Raw genomic sequence first — 22,498 nt, 5'->3', positions numbered from 1 at the left:
CGGCTCCTTGGGGGAGAGCCTTCTCTGTAGTTGCTCCGGCCATATGGAACGATCTACCCCCAGAGATCCGGACCCTCCCCACTCTCGCGGCCTTCAAAAAGTCTATTAAGACCTGGCTTTTCCGGCAGGCCTGGGGCTGTTGACCTCTTGAATGAGGTCCAGCCCCACTACGGTTGAGTGTGTTGTGTTTTTAACCTGCTTTGTTTTCTTATGTTTTAAACTTTTTAGTACTTTTTAAATTGTCTTTTATGTAAGCCGCCCGGAGTCCTTCGGGATTGGGCGGCATATAAGTTTATTAAACTTCGACTTCAACTTCACTTAGTGACTGTTCAAAGTTACAACAGCAAAAAGGACTTATTTTCACACGGCCATGATCAGCATCCCCATGGTCATGTGATTTACATTCAGATGCTTGACAACTGGCTCACATTTATGACAGTTGCAGTGTCCCAGGATCACGTGATCCCCTTTTGCGACCTTCTGACAAGCAAAGTCAACAGGAAACCAGATTCACTTAACAAACGTGTTACTAATTTAACGGATGCAGAGATTCACTTAACAAATGGGGCAAGAAAAGTTGTAAAATGGGACAAAACTCACTTAACAAATGTTGGGCTCAATTGTGGCCGTAAGTTGAGGACTACCTATACTGGCTTGGAACGGACATACATTCTCTCCCATTCTTCCGAGCAGGACAGTAATCTTTCTGCAAATATCTCTGTTCCCCCACTTTCAATCTACAGCTGTGTTGACAGGACAATTTTAGAAATGTCTAAGCCTCCAATGTTAGAGAATGTTGACTGAGATTGCCCCGGCCAGTGACTTCTAGTTACTCTTTTGCCGATATATTCTCATTCATCCCAGTGTTTCAGATGAAATCCTTGGAAGGCCAATGTGGGTCTTAAATGATGTTGAACAATAAATGTAAGATTTTGCATAAAGGAAAATAACTTTCTCTGATGCGAGGTATGATCTTTCCCTTTTTAAGGTCAGTTTGCTAACTTATTTAAAACATGTCTGTGCATTTCATTTAAAACAGTAAAATATTAAGTTAAGAACTTTTTTCTGGTACAGAGTACCCAATGCATTAACAGTGATTAAGGTACCAAGCTAGAAACCAGGAGCCTGTGAATCCTAGCCCTGCTTTTGACATGAAAGTGATAGATAAGAGGCTGTTTAAGTCCCAAATAAGGAGTTATTTCATAGAATAATTAGAATAAATAACGAGACCAACCATCTTTATGTTGACTGAAGAACTAACAGATTCACAAACTCAACACATTCGACAAACAATTAAACTTGAAAACTCTAAATCTAAAAGTTATCAAGTTGTGAAACACCTTAAAAAAAGGTAATTCGATGGGGAACCAAAATCCAGCCTTGGTTCTCCACTATCAATCTTCTTCAGTTCAGTAGTATGCAAGGAAAGGGGATATGAATAAAAGTTTCATTTTCCATGGTATTTTATAAACAATTGGAAGTCAAAAGTCCTTTAGCGACCTGTGTCAAATCACACAGGGCAGATACTGAGACCATCTTACTTTTCAGATAATCCACAGATACCTCTAGAAAACTGAGAAAATATTGTGATTAATTCATGTAGACAGTTATTCATACATTGTGCCTGTAACATAACCAAAGTGAGAGTTAGTACATCCCAATATAATTTCAGTTTTCCATTATTTTTCATAACAAGTTTTAAGCTGTCCACTTTATGGTAATTAGGACTCAATTTATAAATCAGAATTAACACGATTACCAGCACACATTCCAAAACATTTATAACAATTTTGTGCCTCTTATATTTGAATTTCCTCTTCGATTATTTCTCAGTGAACCTGTGATGATTGTCCAGCTCCAGAATCTCCAACTAATTTCAGCAATTATTACCAATATTTTTATTAAGACCTAAAGAAGGGGGAAAGGGGCAGAGATATTTTATCCAGTTACACAAAACATACGAAGAGAAAGAAATCAAAATGGTCCTATTTTATAAAACTAACAAGATCTATTAATCCAAAGGAAATAATTTTAATAAAACAAGTCACCCTGAATAAGAAGGGCAAGGTTATAAATCTTAATGTTAAAAAAATAAAACATTAGTGGGAATAATCACATTTTCTCACTTTACAAAAATACAACTAGGATCTAAGTTATTTTATGCACCATTATTTAAAAGGTCCACTGGTATCTTTATTCCTTCAGAAACAGTTTAAAATAAATCAATAATTGCTTCTGACAATTTGCAATGGTGAAAAAAATCTATCTATCTATCTATCTATCTATCTATCTATCTATCTATCTATCTATCTATCTATCATCTTTCTATCCTTCTCCAAGAAAAGAAAGTCCCATCACCCTTGTTACACTAAAAAGGGACAGATGGAAAGAACTAGTATTCTAGCAAAACTATTCAAGCCAACAGATCCAGAGCTGAAAAGAAAGGACCTAGGGAAAAAAATCCTATTTGATTGAACTCCTGCTCCATTCCTCTAGGCCAGGGTGTCAAACTCAAGGCCCGTGATGTAGTCGGATCCAGCTCAGAGCCTGTCCTGGAAAATGTAAGGGGTCATCCTATGTCGCTTCCTGGGTCAGCTTTTATGGACATGAGGATCTTTTTTTTCTCCTGGTTGGCCCACATCAAAGGAGTTCCACTTTGGACTTTGTAAGCTAAGTAACCTGGTTCGACTCACAATCAGGATGCTGTGAGTTTGATCCTAGGTGGAGACAGATATTTCTCTTTCTGGGCACAATGAGAATGTATTTGCCAAACAAAACTCTGCATTGGCGACAGGAAGGGCATCTGGCCAGTAAATACTCAGCTCCACTCAGTTGCCCAGACTCCCTCCCACAAGGGATTATGGGAACATTAAAAGAAGAAGGTGATGAATCTAAGTAACCTGATGAGCCCAAGGTGACTCTCCTTTCATCCCGTTTCTAGGCCACCAATGCTCTGTGTTTCCTTCTGCCCCCCCCCCCCAACGCTGTTGAGCTTCTCCAAAACAAATTCCTCACTTCGGTCCAGTCTACCCAATGCGAAGAGGAAACATGCCAGCAGTTTGGGAAGTGGCGTCGGGCTGGCCATGCCTATCCAGTCAGCCACACCCATTCAATTGGCTGCACCCACCTGGCCATACGAGGTCAGCCGCTGTCCTGATGCGGCCCTCTGTGAAATTGAGTTTGACACCCCTGCTCCTGAAGGAGTTGCAGAGCTGGCATGTCAGCATTTCCTCTATTTGCTCAAAGGTCAGAAGAATAGCAATAGCAGTTAGACTTATATACCATTTCATAGGGCTTTCAGCCCTCTCTAAGCAGTTTACAGAGTCAGCATATTGCCCCCACAGTCTGGGTCCTCATTTTACCCACCTCGGAAGGATGGAAGGCTGACTCAGCCTTGAGCCGGTGAGATTTGAACGGCCGAACTGCAGCTTAGCAGTCAGCTGAAACTTCTCCAATAGGGAAATGAAAGCAGAATGTTTTGGGGAAAAAATCTCTTCCATTTACCAAAGCTGCAAATAAAGTAACTCAGCTTTCTAACATGGCTTGACCCTGAGGAATCATAGGAATCCGGAGCAGCTTTCAAACCAGTGCAGGATCACTAGCCTTATGTGGTTCACCCACAAATGCGCGAACGACAAAAGCGCGCCTGACTAAACCGCAGTGACAAAACCACGAGTTCTAAAGCGCGCCGACGAATGAGCGCTGAAGCGCGCTGACAACAGCGCGCCGACAAAAGCGCGCTGTAACCCTAAACCTAACCCTTACCTTAACTTAAATCGCGCTTCTGTCGGTGCGCTGTTGTCGGCGCGTTGATGACATCACGGTTTTAGCGCCGCGGTTTTGTCAGCGCGCTTTTGTCATGCGCGCATTTGTCGGGTCACGATGTGGAAGTGCCTACAGTTACCCTGGATTCAAGACTGATGCTCCTGTTAACCTGCTTTCTGTTCTCACAGCACCCAACTTCAGCCTTGTGCCCAGGATGGAATATGGCATTGAAGAAAAAGGGGAGGAAAACCACTCAAGCTACCAGATGATGCAGCTGTCACCCAGTCCTTTAATCACTAACCTTTTACAACAGCAGAAGATATTTATAGGACTCTCCTCTTCTAATCTGTATCTTCCGGAGTTTGGCAGATCTTTGCACTGGGCTATGAATGCATGAAGTTCTGTCTCTGGAAAGCCTTCACGCTGGTAATGCTAAAAAAAAAAGGTTGTTATGTAGAACAACTCCAGTGGATATTAAATGGCTATGAAAAACACAATTTTTAAAGAGGCCTTGGGCGAGGAAAAATAGGGAAGGTCAAACAGGGTTTCTCCTGTTGAGTTAGAAGCCCTTAAAAGTAAGTAGAAAAGTGAGGTTCTTGCACCCTGCTTCTCATCCTCCTTCCCCCAAGTATCCACATGAGGTTGGAGATTAGGGTGGCCTTGTAAACTGCACTGGTAGAAACGACAGGGGAACACAACTTGGGGCCCCAGGATTCCAGGCAGACTCTAATTGCCTTGGAAGAAATACTCAGATCTACACCAAATGATGCTACCAAATTATACTTTTTCATGAGAGAGAAGAGGAAAATTCCGACATCCAAAAGCAAAGCCATCTTGCCCAACTCCTTGTGATTTACATGGATACATCCATTCAGTTTTATTGCCCAGGAATGGTGAGAAAGTGATGCGGTTATACCATCTTCCAGGATGGTTTTTCAACCTCCCCACAGCGCTTTCCTATGGGAGTGGCCATTCACCATCCACCTGTGGTTTTACTCCGAAGTTGACCCTGATTTCTGAGTTGTTCTTTTCTTCTGGCAGCTCTGCGCATGCGCACACTGGAAACAGGCTCCAGCTGTTCCTCTGCCTCACTGCTGTCTAGCTCCGAAGGCAGCTGAGAACTGCCAGAGGGCCTAGGCTTCAACTCTGCCTCCAACGCTAACTCCAAAGTTAGCTACCAGTAGGTGCTGATGGCTGCTAAGGCAGTTATTAAATAATAGAGAGGGAGTAATGATAGGAGTTGTGTTGAATTAAATGTCCTTATAATTCAATTTTCATTTTTTTGTATCCAGTTTAGGGCCTACAGAGGATATTAGGAAGTTGGAGCACCCAAACTATCTTCTGAAGAGATTCCCTCTTATTATAGACAATGGAAAGGGAAAAACAATTATCATAGTACATGTCCTCTTGCCCAAGGGAAGTTAAACAATAGCAGCTCAGATTAAAGTAGAGTTGGGAAATAAAGCAATAGGTTACAGCCTTAAACCTCAGTCTTGGTCGTTCTTTAGAACCAGTTCTACCATGCTAAGAAAGAAAATGTAAAACACAAAAACTTGTTAACACTGCAGGTATGGAATATATCAGGGGTGTCAAACTGGCGGCCTGTGGGTTGGATGCATCATGCACAGGCCACGGCCACCCCAGCTCCGCAAAGGGAAAAAAGTCACGATACATCATGTGACGGCAATGTGACACCGTGAGTTTGACACCCATGGAATAAATGATGACACTGCATCATGATGTCATCATGCAAATGGTCCTCTCTTGCTTACTTGCAGTAAATATGAACTTAATCAGAGCTCTGTGTCATTTATATGGTGATGTCATGAGGCTGAATACTTGCAAAGGTGTAGAGTATCTGTGTATGCACAGAAGACTAATGAAATAAACAAAATCATTTAACATTCAAGAAACTATTTGGAAATTCACATTTAAAAAATCAAAGGTAAACATCCTATAGTAAATGTCTATGTACCTTCACTGTTTCATACGTGTCTGTAATTAGGGCAATGAAGAGACTCAGGACCATGTAGATGAAGAGGCTAATGAAAGAGTAGAGGTAGATCCGACTGAACAGCCATACCAGGTAGCTTTTCTGTTGCATTTTTGCAAAAGTAGCAAACATATCATCTCCATTTATCAAAGAGAAAAGACACTCAGAAACCATATTCAAGGTATGGAACTAGAAGAGAACAAAGAGACAAAAGAAAAGAAAATTATTTCCATTTTTGCTCGAGTTGTTGAAAAAATACCAGTCAAATACAGTAAAATGCAAATAAATGTTACCTGTTTTACTCAATACCAGCCCTTGAAAAACTCTGGCTATTACAATATTATATGAATATTTGCATTAATGCCTCAGAAAATAGAGAATATATACATACACATGACAGCTCCATATTCTGTTGAGAGTGTATAGTTACATAATTGAAGAGATAAACTGGCCCTTTCAGCTATCTTGGCAGCATACTCATTTTGTTAACCTTTGCGCAAGACACTTCAGATATAAATCTAGACGACAAACATCCAAATCACAGTACCTTAGCATGATATGGGCCCAGCACAATCCAGCCACAGAAGCAATAACCCAGATAAATCATAGCCGCACAGCAGCAAAATCGAATGACATTGGGCAACGCTACACGGAGAGTCAAAATAAGCAGCTGAAAAACAAGAGCCAAACAAAAACTTTAAACTTTCCAAAGGCATTCAGTATCACCAGGTAATAACATAAATAAATACCAAGAGCATGAAGGTCCCAGAAGATCCTTACATTATATTTCTGGAAGAAGCTGAGGTAGCGGATCACTCCAAGCCACACAAGCATGGTGGAAGTCCCTAAGAGGATACTGCAGACATCATAGCTTGTCAGACTCTACAGGAGGAATAAGACGATATTCCATAAGTTACACTGACTGCATTTCAGGTGAGATGCCCAGAAAAGAAGACCTTTCATATTCATTTTAACACTAGGGAACACCGTATTTTCTTTTTCAAGCGTCACTTGACATGGAGATAGGTGGCATATACATTTAATAAATAAATTAATATTTTTGCTGGATTAGCCAATAGACAAGACCACCCCTGGAAGGTGAATATATCCTACAACAGTGATGGCTAATCTTTTTGTCCTCACGTGCCAAAATTGTGCGTGCCAATACCCATAATGCAATGCACTGCGCCCCCCCTGCAAATGCGCGCACAACCCCCTCGTGCGTCTCCACCCCCGTGCATGCACGTGACCCCCCCTGAACTCCTCCTACAAATGCACATAACCCCCCCTGCACACAACCCCCCTGCCCCCTGTTTTGGGCCTAGCAGGCCTCCATTAAGCCTCCTGAAACAAAAAACTGCAGGGGGGGGGAACCCCACACACTGCATGCCTTGTTTTGGCCTAGCAGGCCTTCCTGAAGTCTCCTGAAAGCACATGTGTGGGCGCCCCTCACATATGCGCACACGAACCACCACCCCGTGTGCATCTCCTGCATGCGCAGCAGACACCCGAAAATCAGCTGACCAGCAGGAGGTGCACAGGCATGCGCAATAGAACTGAGCTTGGTGATCGCTTGCGTGCCCGTAGAGAAGGTTCCGCCTGCCACCTGTGGCATATGTGCCATAAGTTTGTCATCATGGCATTATGACATTAAAAAAAATGGGGTAAAATATTATAGTGGGCTGTTTCCTGGTGGACAGAAAACACAAGTCAACTGCACAACAAATTAATTGACTTTTGATTATGTGCAGAGATACTGCTCATTCCTAATTTATAATGCTATTACCATGGATAGATAAAATATACAGCTAGAAAAGTCCCTTCTCTGGAGCAGCAGTCTTCGCAATCTGACCATTTCCCCCAGTTGAAGACTCAACTGAACTATGAAAATAAGAAATTCAGGTTGGCCAATAAGATTTCAATTGAGGCTTCCAAAACTGGAATATTTAATCAGCATGCAAGTTACTTACTTTAGCTTGTATCTCCATCTTTAATGTAGAACCAAGTATGGTAAGAAGGTCACTAACAATGATCATGATATACCAGCCATTGACAAATTCCATCAGATCAGAGAAAGATACTTCTTTCTTATAGTGATGTTGGAAAAAAGTCACAAATTCCTAGGATATGAGAGTGGGCAAGAAAAGAGAAATTGCTGTTGAGAAGCTGCAATTACATTTATTAAGAGTTACTGACAAACATAAGCTTACCCTTTGTAGATAAATCCCTTTAATTACAGATCGTGTGCAGAGAATCAGTGATGCAAGACATGTCAGTATGACAAAACCATCAAAGATCATCATGTAGTGGGTATTCTTCTGTACTGGGAAAAAAAGATTGATTTACTTGTCTATGAGTAATTGTTAACTTGATCCTCTTATAGGACACATACGCATTTGTGACTGGAGGGGAATTTTGTTCGTGAAATTGCCTTGAGAGTGTGCTAAATAATGAGAAGGGGCCTCCATCTTACTTAATCTTTCAATACATGTCATTGAAAAAGGAAGAGATGGATAATTAAAGGGTTCAGAGCCATCAAAAAGAATGAATGCTTCACACCTTTTGGTAGTTTAAAGAGAACCCTCCTCTCTCAAGTTAGTTATTTGCATTTGGGGCAAATTCCCCATTGTGGGGGAATAGACCCTTCTAATATACTGTAAATTTCCAGTTGCAATGTACGGCTGTGAAAGTTGGACCATAAGAAAGGCTGAGTGCCAAAGAATTGAGGCCGTTGAACTATGGTACTGGAGAAGACTCCTGCGAGTCCCTTGGACTGCAAGGCGATCAAACCAGTCAGTCCTAGAGAAGATCAACTCTGACTGTTCTTCAAAAGGCCAGATCCTGAAGATGAAAGTCAAATACTTTGGCCACCTAAAGAATAGGAAGGACTCACTGGAGAAGAGTCTAATGGTGGGTAAGATTGAGGGCAAAAGAAGAAAGGGACGACAGAGAATGAGGTGGCTGAATGGAGTCACTGAAGCAGTAGGTGTGCGCTTAAATGGAGTCCAGAGGATGATAGAAGACAGGAAGGCCTGGAGGAACGTTGTCAGTGAGGTTGTGATGGGTCAGACCGACTTCGCAACTAACAACAATACTGTAAATATTAACCATATAGAAAGAGATATTTTTAAGGACTATAGCAAAGGATGAAATGATGTATACACACTCATAGTCATGACACACACACTATAAAAAATTGCAGATTATAGCAAATACTTATTTAACTTCATGCATCACTAGGCCTTCAATAAAACCTCTAAGCACTAAATAAGTAATAACAAAACTATGATTTTAAAAAAAACTTACTTGATCCAGAAACATGCCAGTCTTTGCATTCCTTGATGGCAATATCATTGTCTAGGCTTATTTTAATTCTTCCACTATGAGCTTTGTTATCAAAGACTATCTGTAGATATTACAGAAAAGATATTATTATTATACCATTGTATCACAGCGGCCAGTTGTTTTGCCGGATTTGGCATTGGTTACTAGTCGGGCCCCACCCAGGGGCCTAGGGCGTCGTAACGTATTTTCGTAATATGCGTGCAGATCCAAGCAGTGCGGCTTTTTGCATTTGACTGATGGTGATTTTGTCAATTTTTAACTGTTTTAAATGTAATTCCAGTGCTTTTGGAATAGCACCCAGTGTGCCAATTACCACTGGAATTATCACTGCTGGTTTGTGCCATAGTCGTTGAATTTCGATTTTTAAGTCCTGGTATCTTGCGATTTTTTTCATGTTCCTTCTCGGCGACCCTGCTATCACCTGGTATTGCGATGTCTATGATTGTGATCTTATTTTTCTCAACCAGTGTTGAGAAAATTATTATTATTATTCAATTGTATCACAGCGGCCAGTTGTTTTGCCGGATTTGGCATTGGTTACTAGTCGGGCCCCACCCAGGGGCCTAGGACGTCGTAACGTATTTTCTTAATATGTGTGCAGATCCAAGCAGTGCGGCTTTTTGCATTTGGGACCGGCAATGGCGGAGTTTGAATATTATTATTATTATTATTATACAATTGTATCACAGCGGCCAGTTGTTTCGCCGGATTTTGCATTGGTTACTAGTCGGGTCCCACCCAGGGGCCTAGGACGTCGTAACGTATTTTCGTAATATGCGTGCAGATCCAAGCAGTGCAGCTTTTTGCATTTGACTGATGGTGATTTTGTCAATTTTTAACTGTTTTAAATGTAATTCCAGTGCTTTTGGAATAGCACCCAGTGTGCCAATTACCACTGGAATTACCACTGCTGGTTTGTGCCATAGTCGTTGAATTTCGATTTTTAAGTCCTGGTATCTTGCGATTTTTTCATGTTCTTGCGATTTTTTCATGTTATTATTATTATTATTATTATTATTATTATTATTATTATTTCTAAACACGTCTATCACTCACTAGTTCAGATAGACTGAACTTGAGAATTATCCATCTAGCACAAAAAAAAAATCTGAACAGTTTATGCCACACGCTTGGGTAATAAAAGCAAAAGCAAAATCCATCCATCCATCCATCCATCCATCCATCCATCTATCTATCTATTTATCCATCCTTCTTCTCAAAGAAGCCATAAAGATAGTTAGCTTGAAGTATAACGTTGAAGCAGTGGTGGCATATAAAAAGTATGTCTTGTAGAAAACAGAAAATGCTTAGGGTTCTCCCCCACACCCTGCATTTAGTTCTATCAGTGTACCATTCTTCCCAAAATATAAGCAGTTTAAAAATAAGATGGAGAAATAAAATGAAGGAAGACTATATTTGAATAACTCTGGAATATAGTTACATGCATAAGCAAAAGTATTAATATTATTCTTAACACAATTCAAAAATCTAATACTATCCAGAAATATGTTTTGAACTTACTAAAAGGAGAAAAGGTGAATTACTGAATAAGTATTTGCAGCTATGGGCACGCAACTCTCTGGTAGCAATAAATGCCTCTTGATGTAGATTCAGCTTCGTAATTTTACTTCATTCACTACTTCTCCTAAGTTGCTAATATATATACTGCAACAATCCACTTTAAGAAGAAGTTGACACAATCTAGGCCTATTTCTCCCATCCAAACCTACTCTTCAGAAAAAGACTAATTACAAGTCTTCATCAGGAGTTCAAACTTTTTTTTACTTGCTTTTCTGTTCATGATGCTACCTAGTTTACCTGCAAATAAACAAGCAGGCTCAGAAAGTTTCAAGGACTCCATATTTTTACTTACTGTTAGTGTGAAATCATAGCAGTCTGGGAGTTCATGTTGTCGAATAGTCTGGAGATTAATGGCCTTCAGTTTGAACGTGAGTGTCAGAGTCACAAGTCTAGAATAGAGACTGGAGCTTTATTTCACCATTACCAAAAACATTCAAGAATATCAGCAACTTTTATTTCTCCTCACCTATGGAAGTCTAAAGTTAAATTGAGAGGAGTTTTCCTCAGTGTCCCATTTTCCAGAGGCAGTATTGGCTCCACATAAAGACACTCTGTGGGAGGACAGATGGTTTATATATAGAAAATACTCAATATTTCATAAGCTGAAGACGATGGAAAATCAGTAATAAGGAAATGAAATTCAGTCTGGTCATTGGTAGTCTTATCTAAATAATATGAGAAGTAAAATCTTTCTTCGTACTTGCAAGAAAAAAGCAGCTATGGTTTTTTTTATTGATTTAATGTATACATTTATTGAATTTCTGCCTTTTGGGAATGCTTATTTGATCATTAATCTCTGGAAATAGCTTCTACTTAAAAGTAAATTCAAAAAGGAAATTTTATATTTGACCCACAGATCAGTTCCCTAATACTAAATAAGTGTAGAATTACAATATTATTTCTACAGTTACAAACTCTTCTATTTATGACTGTAGAATGGTACTTCAGTAAGTTACTTTTTTCTAAATAAAATGAAGAAACAGTAATTTAAGAAGTCCTTATAATTATAATGTAATTACTTTTATATGTTACATATTGGTTTATGTAATTGCATACGCATATATCAAGGGAAAAAAACCCTCAATCTTTCAACAGTCCTTTAATATATTTCAAAGACAGTAAGTCTGAGCTGAGATGTCTTTATAGAATTCAGCCCAGTATTTTTCAGAAATTTGTGCACATATATTTACTACACTAGTTCACTAATAACAGAGATCATTATTTATGTCACTATTTCCAAACTCCAAAAGGAAGTCACAATGTTTCTGGACTACCATGTAACAGCCGCTACCAATAATTCTGTATGTTCAGCATTCAATATTAATGTTGAACAGGTAAAGCCGACCACTCAAGTTTATTCACAGTTTCCGAGGTCCAACCTGAAAGGGCTGATTCAGCCAAGATATTTTGGCATTTGCGTAAAGCACATGAACAAAAGAATGGCATCCTGCCCAGGTCAGGTACATAAGCTAACTGGATTTGTAAGTTCATCGTAAGGTGATGTTTTCTTCAATACTTCAGGGCAACAGAGTAAGAGAGCAAAATAATCCACACAGCAAACATTTATGTCATCCAACAGGTTACTAATGCTTTCTATCACATGTCTGCGATCTCAGCTGTCTCAGGGTAAATCTCATCCTGAACCTGAATCACCAATCAATACTGAGATTACACAACTGATGTCTGCAATGTTGAGTTGGCAAGACACTTTTGGGGAAGAGGGACGGCAATCTGTTTCAGTTTTGATTATACTACAGTATCTTGCAAGTAAATGCACCCTTAACTCTGTTCAATAATTACCGGTATGAAGAACCTGCTTCAGATACAATTAGAGTCATCACACTGGCCTACGAGTCACCAATTTTTATCAGCAGGGTATCAGGCCACTGGAAACTAAACCACATACACCCCAAAGGTGCTTTTTCAAGAGGCAACTGGACTTTCTGGTTTTTCTTTGAAGATGTTTTGTTTCTCATCCAAGAAGCTTCTTCAGCTCAGAGTTCAAGAAGCTTCTTGGATGAGAAGCAAAAAACATCTTCAAAGAAAAACCAGAAAGTCTAGTTGCCTCTTGAAAAAGCAGCTGTGGGACAACCATGACCTGGATGACTGAGAATCTCCATAAACATAAACCATGTACAGTTGTATGGAACATATTAGGTCTGACTGAAGCTGACATTGTTTGAGTGCCATGGGGCAAGGAATTAAGTGAAGCACTCACATCACTACTGCAGTATTCATAATGACTTAAACAATAGCAATAGCAATAGCAATAGCAGTTAGACTTATATACCGCTTCATAGGGCTTTCAGCCCTCTCTAAGCGGTTTTACAGAGTCAGCATATTGCCCCCAACAATCCGGATCCTCATTTTACCCACCTCGGAAGGATGGAAGGCTGAGTCAACCCTGAGCCGGTGAGATTTGAACAGCCGAACTGCAGAACTGCAGTCAGCTGAAGTAGCCTGCAGTGCTGCATTTAACCACTCCGCCACCTCGGCTCTATAACAAGACTCTAATGTACAGGTAGCCTCACTTACCAACCACAGTTGCTAAGTGATATAGTTATGAAGTGAAACATCACGTGACAGTGCCACACTCAGGATGTCAGTTCCACTGCAGTCATTAACCAAATCACCTCAGGTTGTTAAGCGAAATGCCATGTGATCATGACTTGTGACTTCCTGCCATCTTCCACAATGATTTTGCTTGTTGTGTCAGATGTGAAGGTCACAAATGGCAACCACATGATCATGGGACGCTGCATCTATTATTAAAACATGCCAATTGCAAAGCAATTGGTCTTAAACCTACCTTTTCACTGTTGTCATAACTCTGAACTATTACTGAATGAAACAATTGGTAAGTGAGGACTATCTGCAGTACTTGAGTTTCTTCTGTACAGTGGTACCTAATAAAATATCTGAAGTGTCTATCCATTATACTGTTATGTTACTGGAAATTACCATTTATTAGTATTTGCTTTTAAACACTATGACTTTTCCTCAAGTTCTCTCATTCTCTCTCATTCGTTCTCTCTCGTTCTCATTCTCCCACTCTCTCTCTCTCTCTTTCCCTCCCCTCTCTTTCACCCTCTTTCTCATTCTCCTCTCTCTCCCTCACACACACAGAAACAATCTATCTGATTTGAGTAGTTCAGTATATCACCAGTTTCAATTTCTGGGTCAATATCGAAAGTGTCATTTCCAGGGCTGATAATTCCTCTCTTGTAGAAGTACTGACATATTGCCATGGGCATCTCTTCAGATCCTCTCTTTTCATAGGCATGATTTCCAACCGAAATAGTACGCAGCTGTAAGAACTAAGCGACAAGGGACAACCAGTTAATGGATCTGCCTGTTAATTAAAACTGAGCTAATTAGAGAGGCAAGAGGATGTCTGTGAGGGAACAGTCTGCTTTTCAGCTTTATTGACCTCATGAATGGAATTGCAAAGACTAAGGTTCAAACAAAACTCAATGAAATTGATTCAATTACAGAAAACCTCAGTTTTATGGGCCAATTGGCCATGTTACATTTACCTCATGAGGGTATCATGAAATTAAAAGGTCTTCATCTCTTGACTCATTAGAGCCAATGTAAGGTATACGTTACAGGAAACCAATCTGACATTTCTTCTGTTCACATATATTGACGGCTTTTTTTTTCAAGTTTAGTTCAAATTCAGTATACAATTTTACTTTTATACAATATAAGGGTGCTTTTTATATTTAAAAAAATTACCTGGTTTATTGCGAAGGAGATCTGGTCATAGACCTCGGTTTGCGTGTATACCGCATAGGTGTCATCCATGCTGTCCTTATAACCTTTCAGGAATAGATGCTTAAAGGATATCGTGTTTTCTTCTTTAAATGCAACCACCATTTGATTGCTTAACCCAAAAACTACAAGCTGGAAATATCCCCCCCCAAAAAAGTTAAATATTAGCAATCTATAATGTAAACTTTTATCCACAAATACTGGTCACGCATTGATAATTACAGTCCACGTCATTAAATGTGGAACTCATGTAGTATGAACTTAGTATCAGTATTATCAGAAAGGGAATCCTTCAGCTAAAATACTCAATAAGTTCATTCTGACCAGAAGTACATTAGTTTTTATAGCTCTTGAAGCATTCTTAGGTGGTTCTATCCCTTCCACCATTCCCTACCCCTTCGTTCGGTAGATTCATCTTACTCTGGGAGTATGAAAGGTATCTTGTAAATAAATCAGGAACTGAGCATCTAGAAAAGGAGAGCTGGGTAGCATCCCTTCTATTTTACAAATGTTATTTTCATTCAGTGGTCAAGCCTTCTCCTAAATTTATGCAATTATATTCTTGTTACCTTTATAATTTAGCCCTGTTCAATAATATTACAACTGTGTTATTCTTTTTGATCTTGGATATGGTTTGCTGAATAAAAACATTGGATAATATTAGTATAGTTCATATTGGACATTTTCATACTATATTCTGAACACACAGAGACAATAGTTGGTGAGCAATGAGCTACTAGAAGGTTGAAGATTGACACATATAATAATGAAATGAAATGAAACTGCAGCTGTAATCTTGATGTTGTTCATTGTCTCCACTTGACTAATGGCCTATTCTGTCCATTACCCCAATTCAGCACCCATCAGATATTTGGACTAAAAATCCTTTAATTCCTAAATGAGATAGCTGACACTCATGAAAATTCTTATACAACACAGATGAAGAACATATGATGAGGATACATATAATATTATTAAACTTGTCAATACTAAATACCTGACAAAAATATTTTCCTCCAAAATATTCAGGATGCAAGAACACTGAGGTCATTTCAATATTTACAGATGGTCCTCGGCTTACGAGGTGCGCAGCCGAGGTGGCGCAATGGTTAGGGTGCAGTACTGCAGGCCACTTCAGGTGACTGTTATCTGCAGTTCAGCGGTTCTAATCTCACCGGCTCAAGGTTGACTCAGCCTTCCATCCTTCCGAGGTGGGTGAAATGAGGACCCAGACTGTGGGGGCAATTTGCTGACTCTGTAAACCGCTTAGAGAGGGCTGAAAGCCCTATGAAGCGGTATATAAGTCTAACTGCTATTGCTACAATCACAACTGTGACCAGAATTTCTGTCGCAATGAGTTGTAACTGATTTTATAATCTTTTTGGGGGAGGGGGACATGGTTTTTAAATGAATCGCTGTAGTTATTAATTGAATTATGTGGTTGCTAAACAAATCCTGCTTTCTCCATTGACTTTGCTTGTTGGAAGCCAGCTGGGAAGATAGCAAATGCTGATCACATGTCCCTAGGATGCTGCAACCATCATTAATATAAGCTGGTTGCCAAGCGCCCAAATTCTAATCACATGACTGTGCCATCGTAACTTCAGACAGTTGCTAAACAAATGGTCATAAGTCAAGGACTACCTGTATTAAGGTCTGAAAGTTTCAAATACCATACAGATGGTTCTGAAAACACAATTCTCAAAGCGTCAGTAAATCAGGGGTTGCCACTTAACTGATTATAACTTCTTGAATTTGAATTGTACTAACCAAAAATGCGTGAGTTAAAAAAATAATAATTGCACCGCAGGTGTGTACCTCACCTGGATAGTAACCATGGCTATTTTCAGAATTTGTATCCCAAGCTTCCACGGTTTCCTTCCTCGGGCCCAGAATTTTTCACAGGGATTCATAAAGAAAAATTTAAGTTTCCTTCTCAACTGATCTTCCAAAAGTTGGCACATTGACGAATTATGTTTTACATTGTATAAGTTTTCATCATCCTGAGAACTGCAGCTGCCTACAAGCACTTCAGGATTTTCCATTGCTGGAACAGAAGAAACATTAGCAATATTGGAATGATGAACCAAAAATGCTATATATGTGTTTGTGAGCATATCTAAAACTCAAGGTGCAATTGTCTCCTTTAACAATGATAGTTTCAACCCTGAACTACAAGTATTACCGCACCTTCCATGCCAAGTTATAGCCAGCCGATATTATTTCAACAGCTAATCATAGCAGTGTAAAAGATATTAACAGTGAAGAAAAATAAGTTCTCCCACAGTTCTCATGTTCCTATCATAGAAAGCACTATTTTTGGAACCAAACATAAGGACGTTTTTTCCATAAACACATTATTTTGTATATCAGTTTTCCTGTTTAGATTTTACAGTTGGATATTGTTTCAAGAGTTATTTCTAAAAAAAAAAAATTCTTTAAATCCCCCCTCTCCTCTCTCTTATGTGCACATTCATCTTTGGCTCTTGCTTGATTTCTGCAACATCATGAAATGGCTGAGAATCACGACTTCTGAATGGTTTAGAAGTCCAATAAATGAATAATTGTGTGTTCTTTAGGACATGTGTATTATATGGAACTCCATATAATTATTCTCACACAGAAAAGCCAGAGGACAAACCAATTTTTAAATCCAACTTCTTGAAATGCTGTGAGCCAAGAAACTTTAGCACATTGGGAGACTTCCATAAACAACTTCATGGGCTTTTTAGTATTAGGAACCCTAGAAATTACAATATATTCTGTTTTCTCTTAGAATACAAATGTCACAGACTCTGCTTGAACTTCCTTCTAGTTCTATTGACCCTCTCCTTCACAGAAGGCATGTGAATTATTTAGTGCTGCATTTGCAACTTTGGCCTTAATATATCACAAGTTTTTGGGTAGAGGACAAACATTAAAAGCAGGTGCAGCTCCATTCCTAAGTAAGTGTGTTCAGAGTTAGGTCCCTCATCTAAAAAATGGTGCTGTCTCCCATTCATGTCTGGGTAGAATGACAAGAAGTAGATCCTCTGTGAGAATGATGACAAGGTGTCATCAGCATCTTCAATACTGAAGATACCAGAAAACCAGGTTAACTAAATTCAATGAATTTACTCTTGAGCATTGTATGTGCTCAAGAAATAATTGCACTATTGGTATTGCTATGAAAAACATATCCATGTCAGAAATCTTTATATCAATTCTATAGAATAGAATAGAATAGAATAGAATAGAATAGAATATTTTATTGGCCAAATGTGAGTGGACAAACAAGGAATTTGCCTTCGGTGCATAAGCTCTCATTGTACATAAAAGCTATAAGTGATAAATCATGATCATAGTCATCATAAAATTAATTCATCATAAATCATACGATACAACACTTTGGCATAGTCATTGGATACTAAATAAGCAATCAACATAAATGTTGATATATGGAGATAAATGAAAGGAAAATGTTATCTCATTTGACACTGGCATTTAAACGAGAATTGATTTTCTGCTCATTCTAAAGCAGTATAAAATATTTTCATATATTAAATTAGTTTGTGGGACATCATATTTGTGCAGGGTAACACTGCCAACCCAATAGGGATGCTTACAATCTCACAAGGTACAGTAAAACCCATGCAAAACTGGGCGTGACCCATATATATATATATATATATATATATATATGTATGTATGTATGTATGTATGTATGTATGTATGTATGTATGTATGTATGTATGTATGTATGTATGTATGTATACACACACACACACACACACACACACACACACACACACACACATATATATTTAGAGTTACAACCCCCGGTATGCCCAAATATGGGAGGAAGATTACTACTTCCATATTTATCAGCACAAATACACACACACACACACACACACACACACACACACACACACACACATATATATTGCACTCCACTTATCAAATATAATACTAAACATTCTCATTCTTTATTGATCTATCCTTAAATTGTCAAATCAGAGCCAGAGGAAGTATCTGTATGTATAGAGTTAATTAGTGAATATAAAGTCTCAGAATCCTTTTGGTATCATCATTTGAAAGTAACCAGAATCCAAAAAAATCTTCAAAGACCAGGAAGCCAGTAAGGTAATTATATCCTTGAGTTGAATTTTATTCAACATAGGTAGATTCATAAGGGTGGGGTTTTTTTGGTCTTGCCACTGCTGTCTAGGATTTTTTTTTAGCTAGTCTATACATAAGATTCTTCCATCCAAGTGTTAAGTACCAAGAAGTCCCTGCTCCACTGTTCAAATTAGATAAGGTGCTACCACTTGTTGAAACTTGATTTAGTTGGCCAGATTTTTCAATTAAATACAATTAGTATATTTTCAATGTATTTATTAGGCTTGTATTTAGGAAGTTCAGAGCAGCTTTATAAAATAAATTAGCATGGTGGGTTTAGCCTGGGCATTCTGTGAGTGTCTCACAGAAGCAGACTCTAAATTTCTGACACTGAGTCACAATTATTCTAGCCACTGATGGATTATATCATACCCTGTAACTAAAACCCAATTCAAGGAACTCAACTGTTCTATAAGCTAAAATTTAAAAGCCAGCTGAATTTGAAAAAGGGGTTATGATTAACCTTGCACCACTCAGTTGAAGCTAAAAACAAAGTTCTAGAAAACTTTTGTTCATTCACTTAGATATTGCAAGCATTTTAGCTTTTTCCACAATGTTGAAAATTATTTATATATCCTTCAAATAAAAAGTAGTCTCCAAAAAGATGTGGGTTTTTTTGCCTTTGTAGATATTCAGCAGGATCATGCTTGTGGGAATGATAAATAGCCATGACTCATCAGCATAACCAATAACATAGTGTCATTCATTAAAATGTTTTTAAAGTAAGGACATGTAATGCAACAATAACTCCATAACAATTTTAATCTGAGTTGGAAGGAACTTGAGAGACCGCCTGCTGCCAATTACCTCCAATAGACCGATTAGATCCCACAGATTAGGCCTCCTCCTCATTCCATCCGCCGGCCAATGCCGACTGGCGACTACCCGGAGGAGAGCCTTCTCTGTGGCTGTTCTGACCCTCTGGAACGAGCTCCCCGTGGAGATTCGAACCCTCACCACCCTCCAGGCCTTCCGCAAAGCCCTTAAAACCTGGCTGTTCCGACAGGCCTGGGGCTAAAGAGCTTTTGCCCCCCCCCCTCGAATGGTATGGTTGTTGTGTGCTTTTAAATTGTGTATTGTTTTGTTTGTCTTTTTATCCCTTATCTGTATCCCCTTCCCTGACTTGGATTGTGAGCCGCCCTGAGTCCCCTCCGGGGGGGGGGGGGGGAAAGGGTGGCATATAAGTGCAATAAATTCAATTCAATTCAACATATTTTAGCATCATTCAGAGTTTTTTTTCTTTAAGAACTCTCCTCTAAGTTGTCCAGTTGAAGAAACCTAACATCAATTACCCAAAAATAAATCTACTGTACAAAGAAAAGGCATATAGATTTAATATTACCTCCACAATAAAACATAAGACAGCAATACAAATTTTTAATTTGAATGGGAAGGAAGGTATTTTATCATAATCCACAAGTCTTCCAATTGAAGAAACTTCTTATAATGTCAATTTGTTTAAGGACGAATCAAAAACAATGCCCACCTATCTAACAACGTAACCTTGATTAGAATAATGAATATTTCCATTAAGTCAACGTAAGCTTACACTAATGAATTAAATTAGGTTTTAACAGTTAATTGATCACTTCTATACACATTGGTATTTGAGTGAAACTATAATTTTGAAGGAAAAAAGGATGCCACCTTCATGTTTAGATGGCATATGCAAATACTTCAGTATATGCAAGTTTAGAAAAACCATTCCCTTCACGTAACAGCAGAAGGGGGTGATGGTAATAAGTGCAAACTTAAGAGTTTGTCCCAACTAGAAAAGCATCCCTTTGGAAAAAAACGAACAAATGAGATATTAAATAAATATTAAATAATTATTATTTTAAAAATACTCAAAGAATTAGTTTAGTTTTTAGTTTTAGTTTTATTAGAATTTGTAGGCCGCCCTTTTCCCTGAGGGGACTCAGGGCGGCTCACATAAAACTGGGAAGGGGGGAACACAAACATCAAGATAGAAGACATATAATAAAATAGTAGGCAACATACATTCCCCCAATAAAGAGGGAGAATAGCTTTTTAGTCCAGTAGAAAGGCTTAGAAAAATTAAATTAAGTATGTTGCCCTTCCTCCTTCCAGCCACAGCTCAGTCCTGGAATTTTACTGCTTCATCCTTTATGAACCCTTCGTGGAAAGGTTCTCGGGAAAAGCAAGTTCGGTCCCGCCAAGGGTCTGTTTTGAAAACACGGCTGGGACCCTCTCCTTGGCCTAGTTCCATAATTCAGATGGGGGATCGGATCCCACCAGAGGCAGCCCATTCCCCCACCACCACCACTCTCTGCTCAGGAAGCCTCTTCTTCCCACCGTTCAAAGGAAGGGCATAAGCGCCCGCCGACCCCAGACTCACCTTTCCAAAAGTGGCACCGCTGATGCCAGGACTCCCCTTTGCGTGCCTTGAAACCCCCCGCTGCCCAGAGCCGGGGAGGTGAGGTGGGGAGTTTGTTTGTTTTTTCCAGTCCTATTTCAGCCCCGGCAGGTGAAGCTGGTTTCTCGAAGCGAGCGAGCGACCGAGCGCCGGGGTTGCCTTACATCGCCGCCAGGCACAAAGTCACCTGAGCCTCGCGGCAAAGCAAAGGCGAGGCGACGCAGGACGTGGCGGCTTCGGCCCGACTCCGCTGCCAGAGCCGTGCCTGGGGAGCATCCCCAGAAGCCGGGCGATGAGCGGCAGCCGGAGATCGCAAGAGGGAGAAGCTGCTCCTCTGCGGCCGGCGCCACGTGACCGAGGACAGCTTCTGCCGCCCGCCTCGTCAGTCTCCTCCTCCTCCTCCTCCTCGCCCAAGGGCAATGCGATCCGAGGCCAGCCAGCCGCCTCGCCCGGGCGCAAACCGCGGCAGGCCGGACGGATTGTTTGGGAAGAGGGCGGCATCTGATTTCCATCGCCCCAATTCTCCTAAATCGATCGCTTTGCAAGCTGCCTTTTCCTCTCTCCAGAACAGAGTCCTGGTCTGCAGCGGCCTTAGCTATTAAGGATGGTGTCTCCAGAAAAAGGACTTGAGGACAGAGATCCAGAACAAGACCTGATTTACCAGATTTTGAATGTAGCTGTAATGCGTTGAGAAATCGCCCCTGCCTGTAAATGACAAGCTGTTCCACTGATTAATTGTTCTAACTGTCAGGAAATTTCTCCTCGGTTCTAAGTTGCTTCTCTCCTTGATTAGTTTCCACCCATTGCTTCTTGTCCTGCCTTCAGGTGCCTTGGAGAATAGTTTCTTTGTGGCAACCCCTGAAATATTGGAACACTGCTATCATGTCTCCCCTAGTCCTTTTTTTCATTAACCTAGACCAGTGTTTCTCAACCTTGGCAACTTGAAGATGTCCGGACTTCAACTCCTAGAATTCCCCAGCCAGCGAATGCTGGCTGGGGAATTCTGGGAGTTGAAGTCCAGACATCTTCAAGTTGCCAAGGTTGAGAAACACTGACCTAGACATACCCAGTTCCTGCAACCGTTCTTCATATGTTTTAGTCTCCAGTCCCCTAATCATCTTTGTTGCTCTTCTCTGCACTCTTTCTAGAGTCTCCACATCTTTTCTACATCATGGCGACCAAAACTGAATGCAGTATTCCAAGTGTGTCCTTACCAAGGCTTTATAAAGTGGTATTAACACTTCACGTGATCTTGAGTCTATCCCTGTTTATGTAGCCTAGAACTGTGTTGGCTTTTTTGGCAGCTGCTGCACACTGCTGGCTCACATTTAAACGGTTGTCCACTAGGACTCCAAGATCCCTCTCACAGTTACTACTGTTGAGCAAGGTACCACCTATACTGTACCTGTGCATTTCGTTTTCCTTGCCTAAATGTAGAACCTTACTCTCTTCACCGTTGAATTTCATTTTGTTACATAGCACCAAATGTTCAAGTCTGTCAA

General features: G+C 39.9%; 1 protein-coding gene across 1 annotated transcript; it reads right to left on the bottom strand.

Annotated features, from left to right (window-relative positions):
• Positions 1 to 1,443: 1,443 nt before the first annotated feature.
• Positions 1,444 to 21,335, bottom strand: MCOLN3 (mucolipin TRP cation channel 3). The gene is made up of 14 exons (XM_087719364.1): positions 20,979 to 21,335; positions 16,282 to 16,505; positions 14,423 to 14,590; positions 13,848 to 14,001; positions 11,151 to 11,235; positions 10,977 to 11,073; positions 9,065 to 9,164; positions 7,969 to 8,081; positions 7,729 to 7,878; positions 6,539 to 6,640; positions 6,306 to 6,428; positions 5,741 to 5,947; positions 4,067 to 4,197; positions 1,444 to 1,908 (listed from the first exon to the last, which is right to left on the bottom strand). Exons 2-14 carry the CDS (start codon positions 16,501 to 16,503, stop codon positions 1,902 to 1,904), a joined length of 1,659 nt encoding a protein of 552 aa, XP_087575490.1. The 5' UTR covers positions 16,504 to 16,505; positions 20,979 to 21,335; the 3' UTR covers positions 1,444 to 1,901.
• Positions 21,336 to 22,498: the final 1,163 nt, after the last annotated feature.

Source organism: Thamnophis sirtalis, unplaced genomic scaffold, assembly GCF_051295495.1.
Source record: "Thamnophis sirtalis isolate CommonGarterSnake01/CBP01778 unplaced genomic scaffold, rThaSir2_p1.2 scaffold_7, whole genome shotgun sequence".
In the NCBI taxonomy this organism is placed as follows: Eukaryota; Metazoa; Chordata; class Lepidosauria; order Squamata; family Natricidae; genus Thamnophis; species Thamnophis sirtalis.
Note: the sequence above shows the minus strand (reverse complement) of the source record. Positions and strands in the feature narration are given on the sequence as shown.